This window comes from Babylonia areolata, chromosome 7 (assembly GCF_041734735.1).
Source record: "Babylonia areolata isolate BAREFJ2019XMU chromosome 7, ASM4173473v1, whole genome shotgun sequence".
In the NCBI taxonomy this organism is placed as follows: domain Eukaryota; kingdom Metazoa; phylum Mollusca; class Gastropoda; order Neogastropoda; family Buccinidae; genus Babylonia; species Babylonia areolata.
The window spans coordinates 31,898,183-31,903,448 of record NC_134882.1 but is presented as its reverse complement, the minus strand read 5'-3'; the positions used below and the strand labels follow the sequence as shown (position 1 = coordinate 31,903,448).

The 5,266-nt window shown below is 41.9% G+C and overlaps 1 protein-coding gene across 1 annotated transcript in view; it reads left to right on the top strand.

Annotated features, from left to right (window-relative positions):
- Positions 1-4,319, top strand: part of LOC143283825 (uncharacterized) — a 4,375-nt gene extending 56 nt beyond the window's left edge. The window contains exon 2 of the mRNA XM_076590199.1: positions 834-4,319. Within this exon, the coding sequence (XP_076446314.1) occupies positions 834-3,331 (2,498 nt within the window). The 3' untranslated portion in view covers positions 3,332-4,319. The remainder of the gene's footprint in view (positions 1-833) is intronic.
- Positions 4,320-5,266: the final 947 nt, after the last annotated feature.

The following is a 5,266-nucleotide window of genomic DNA, read 5'->3' as shown; positions in this document are numbered from 1 at the left end:
TAAGAACAAGTGGAAAAATGAATGGCTCAACCATGAAGACAAACTGAAACGGAAATTCTCGATGTGGTGCGCGAAAATTGACGCAAGTGGTTTGGCTATTTGCAAATGCTGTAACAACACAAAACTGAACTATGGAAAAAACGGAAAGAGATCGTTGGTGAAACACAGTGAGGATCCAGACCATCTTCAACAGCTCGCTTCCTACTCGCACACCTCCACAATGCCTTGTGCAAAACCTCTGTTTGCTGGCCCTAGTTTGACGGATAAAGTCATGGACCTTAAGATCAGAATTTGTTTGTTTCTGTCTGAACACTGCCTTCCATTCGGTCTCTCTGAAGACCTAGTGGACTTAATAAAGACTTCAGCTAAAGACACAAAGGCTGTAGAAAGCCTTCACATGTCCCGACTAACAACATATTACCTGACACACGGCATTGCACGTGCTTTGAAGTCTGAATTGCATGGGGTCCTTCAAGCAGTGCCATTCAGCCTGAATATCGACGAGTCAACCAATGAAAAGAATCAGAAAGTAACCAACATCCTTGTCCGTTACATGTGTCCTGAACAGAAAACCGTCAAAACTCAACTACTTGGCAGTTTTGTGTGCAACTTAGCAAACGCAGAAAACTTACTTGCAATGGTTCTTGAAGTTTTGAATGGCGATGAAGAGCTCGGCATCCCACCTATCCCAGTTGACAACATGGTGTCAGTTCTTCTTGACAATTGCAATGTGATGAGGGGAAAAAAGGGAGGACTTGAGACTTTACTAAGAAATGAAAATCCAAACTTGTTGGATATCCATGGAGATTGTGTGCATATTGTTTCTAACGCAGCTAAGGCATTTTGTGCCCCATTTGAAAATTACCTGGAAGACTTTGCCAGCAACATTTTCTATGAATTGAACAAGGCAAGTGCCAAGGCCCAGGAGCTGTTCACAGAAGTATGCCAACTACTTGACATCACACCAAGAGTTCCCATTCGACCTGTCGGCAGTCGTTTCCTTCAAATGATTGAAGTGTCTAACCGGCTTCAGTACCTACAGGCACCCATGTTCCTGTACTTTTATGGGTATCTGACAGCTTCAGAAAAGAAGGAACATGAGCAAGAGTATGAGGACATTTTGTCGAAACATGGAGTCAATGAAGACGAGCGTAGGCGTTTGGAAGAGATCCACCGCCAAAACAAAGCATGTGCAAATGAATCATCGAATAGGAGAGACTTAATCCTGACCAGGCTCTTCAGGAACCGAGAGCGTACACTGCTGCTCCTTGATGTGTATAGAGGGGTTCTACCAGAGTTTCAGAAGTTTGTGAAAATTCATCAGAGTGAGAAGCCTCTCGTTCACGAGCTACATGCCAATATCTACAAGCTGACTGAGCAGTTTATTGGGCTCTTTATCAAGTCTGACAACATGCCACAGCGATTGAAGCCTTCCATTGCAAAGCTGTTGAAGATTGATGTCAAGGATCAAAGCATTCAGCTGACAGATGAAAAGCTGTACGTTGGATCTTATGCTTGGGATTCCTACAAGAAATGCAGGTTTGAAAAGAGGCACTGGATGGCAAAGTTCCAAGATAACCTGCGGCAAGGCTATGAAGATGCATGCTATGCATTGCAGAACAAGTTACCCCTTCGTCATGTTGTCTTGAGCAACCTCTCTGCATTTGATCCAGAGTTAAGAGGGAAAGAGGACACCTTCAATGGATTGACAAATCTTGCACAACTACTGCCTAATGTCATTCAGCAAGATGAGTTAGGGGAACTGCAGAAAGAAGCTCGGCAATATGTAAACGATACCAAACTTGATGGCTACCTTCCATCATATAGAGACAATGAAAGAATTGACACTGATTGGTGGGGCAAGATTAGTGAACTTAAGAAGGAAGACAGCAATGAGCCCTTGTACCCCTATCTCTCCAAACTGGCCTCTGCATGCTTATCTGTTTTTACTGGACCCCTCATAGAAGGAACTTTCAATATAATGGACGATATCATTGAGCGTGACCGAGCAAAGATTGAACCAGAAAATTATGAAGCAGTTGCATTGACAAAATCTGCCCTTAAAAGCTTGAAAGAGAAAAGCTGTACATTGAAGATCAAGCACAAGATGCGCATGATGACAACAAACTCCTACACTACTTACTTGGCTTTCCAGAGTTCGAAGAAAAAGAAGAAGAAGGATATCTTGGAAGACAGAATTCGTAATGCCAAAGAAGTTCAAAGAGCCCACAGTACAAAAAAGCGCCAAAATCAAGTGGGATGTGGCCCAGGGCGTATGCCATCCAGACCGTCAAGTCAACCACCCAATCCCAAACCCTCAACTCAACCATCCAGACCGTCAAGTCAACCAATCAATCCCAAACCCTCAACTCAACGATCCAGACCGCCAAGTCAACCATCCAATCCCACACCCTCAACTCAACCATTTAGTACGCCAAGTCAACCACCCAACCCCACACCCTCAACTCAACCATCCCAACCCTCAGATGTGAATGCAAGGAAGAGCTTTTTTACAACATTACAAACAAGACTTCAGAATGCTGCAACTCATTCATTTTATGACTTAAAGGTACTTGCTGTAAAAGCAGAGAAACATGAAGCCTACAAATCCAGCAGTATAGGACTGTATTCAGAGTTCGATAGCACTCTTTACCATGCTGACAGAATCTCAAAGGATCTTTACCCCGAGGATGCCCCAGATCATCTGGAACCTGTTGAAATAACAGGAGATGGAAACTGTTTACCAAGATCAGTATCTGTTCTTGCATACGGTACTCAAGATCATCACCAAGAACTGCGAACCAGAATTATTGTTGAAATGGCAGCCCATGAGGACCATTATACCAGTCTCTCTGTGTCTAAAGCTTATGCAATGAGTTCTGACTTTTTTGAGATGCAAGATTTATCTCCATTGACAATCAAAGACATTTTCCGGAAGGAAGTGGCGAGCATGTGTCATCAAGGAAAAGAAATGGGAGTTTGGCAAATCCATGCAGCAGCATCTGTGCTTCAAACACCATTAATGTCTATATACCCCAAGATACAGAATGATTGGTTGGAGGAGTATGGGGAAGAGGGGCTGAATAGAAATCACTTGAACAAGGTTTTCCATCCCAGAATTTTTGAGAATGACAGCGAGGTCAGATCAGTTCCAGGCATTATGTGGACAAGAATGGGAAGAGTTGAAAGAGTTTGGCGACCAAACCATTTTGTCGCATGTCTCCCCAAAACTAATGGACCAAGAATGTCTAACACTTCTCTGACAGCACAGAAGAAAAGGGGGTCAGCTGACATCAGGCAGTTCTTTTCAAAGAAAGCAAGAGTTGAATAAATAATCTCAATTGCCAGTTAAAACAAAGGTATATAAAAGGTTGGCTTGATCAACTTTGAGGCACACACACAGATACAACTGAAGTTCCTTACAAATTGATTTGTATTTCCTAAACCTTTTGATTTTTTTTTTCATTGTTCATCGAATTTTATATGATAGGTATACTGTTGACAGTGACTGTTTTAGTGTTGTTTATACTTTCAGTAAGTGACTTCGGTGTGAAAAGAAAGTTCTCTACTTCAATTCTTACTTGGGTTACCTGCTTGGAAGACACCTGTGTAAAATGCAATGACTTTATTACATACTGCACAGCTGAAATGTTTTCTGGGGATTCTGTGGAACATTATTGACATTGCTAAAACTGTAAGCAGCTCTTGGAGTACTTTTTCCTGTCCACCACTCTGAGCCACCTGTTTTCACCTCTAGAATTTCCACGTTTTTGACAGGTAAGAAGCCTCTCAAACACTCACAAGCACACCAAATTTGTTTTGTTTTATTGTTTATCCAATGACTAACAACTTTTATTCTGCATGTCATGTTCAGATACTAATAATTGAAAAGTTATGCATGCTATACAAACGTTACTGTTTTTATCAAGCTTTCCTTCTGTTAATTTGCCAGACAAGATACTGTTAGTAAGCTGTAATATAACCAGTGTAAGGGGGGAAATGCCACTATTGAAGGTATGCTTGTTACTTTCATCAGGACTCACTGCAATCTCTTTCTCTCATATGAGTCATAAGGTTAATAATACTTAAAATCTGATTTTAAAAACTTAGTCCATTAAAAGCATTACCTAAAATCCATAAATTTTCCTTGCCAAAAATATAAATATTTTCTTCTTGAAAGGCACTCTGAGAGGCCCTGAGAGAGCAGGAAAATGCACGAAATGCGTTGGCGGCCGGGGCTCCGCCCCGGACTCCGCTGGGGGAGCTTACGGCACTCCCCCAGACCCCCTAGACCGGACTTCAGTCTTGCCACTTTTTTCCACTTGCACCCCTGCATAACCCAACGAGCTGGCCAGGCCTTGAGTGCTTGCATATATCTATATCTATCTACCTACGATCGGCTTCGGATCCACTCTGTTTACGTATACCCAGATTCAAACACTCCACTGTTGGACGCCGTTCTTTCTCTGTTTCTGGACCTTGCCATTTGGAATGAACTTCCTCTTTCGCTTCGTCAGGTCTCCGCACTCAGCTCTTTCAAGTCTGGCCTTAAAACCCACCTCTTCTCAAGATAGCCTCCCTCCTCTGCCTCCTCCTTGTCTTCAGTTTTTTTCAGTTTTAAAGTTATGCATGCATGTGAATGACTGGTGTGAAAGCGCTTAGATTTGTCTCTGCACAAGATTCAGCACAATATAAATACTGTTATTATTATTATTATCATTTGAATGACCATACTCTCAGTTTGATTTTGGGGGGAAAGATTTGGGGGAATGGGTGAGACCGGGATTCGAATCCCGCACAGAGACTGTCATGGTCATTGTCTTGGCAGATAAGCGTCTTAACCATCCTACCACCTTCATCAAATAGTATGGTAATGTTAGGCGACTGATTTGTGCAGTTCGTGCAGTACTGAACCACGAAGCGGAAGTTTTCAATCACGAAAAAAAAGCCCTGCCAATGGATGCCAACCACAAATTCAATAAACAAAATTAATTTATCTGATATATATTTGACATTGTTGATCCACTGGTCTGTCCCTTTTCTGGTGAACGAAAACACTTGTAATGTTTTAGTTCAGTTGAAAATGGAACCAGATCAATGCAACACCACGTGACTCGCCACTTTAATGAACTATGAGAGCATTAATGGGGATCTTTCCACAACTGTGGAAGGTGTATACTTCTTGCGTTTGAGAAAAACAACAACTACTCAACACTAAGATACAAATATTATTGATTTAGATAGATTTTTAAAAACTTTTACCAGG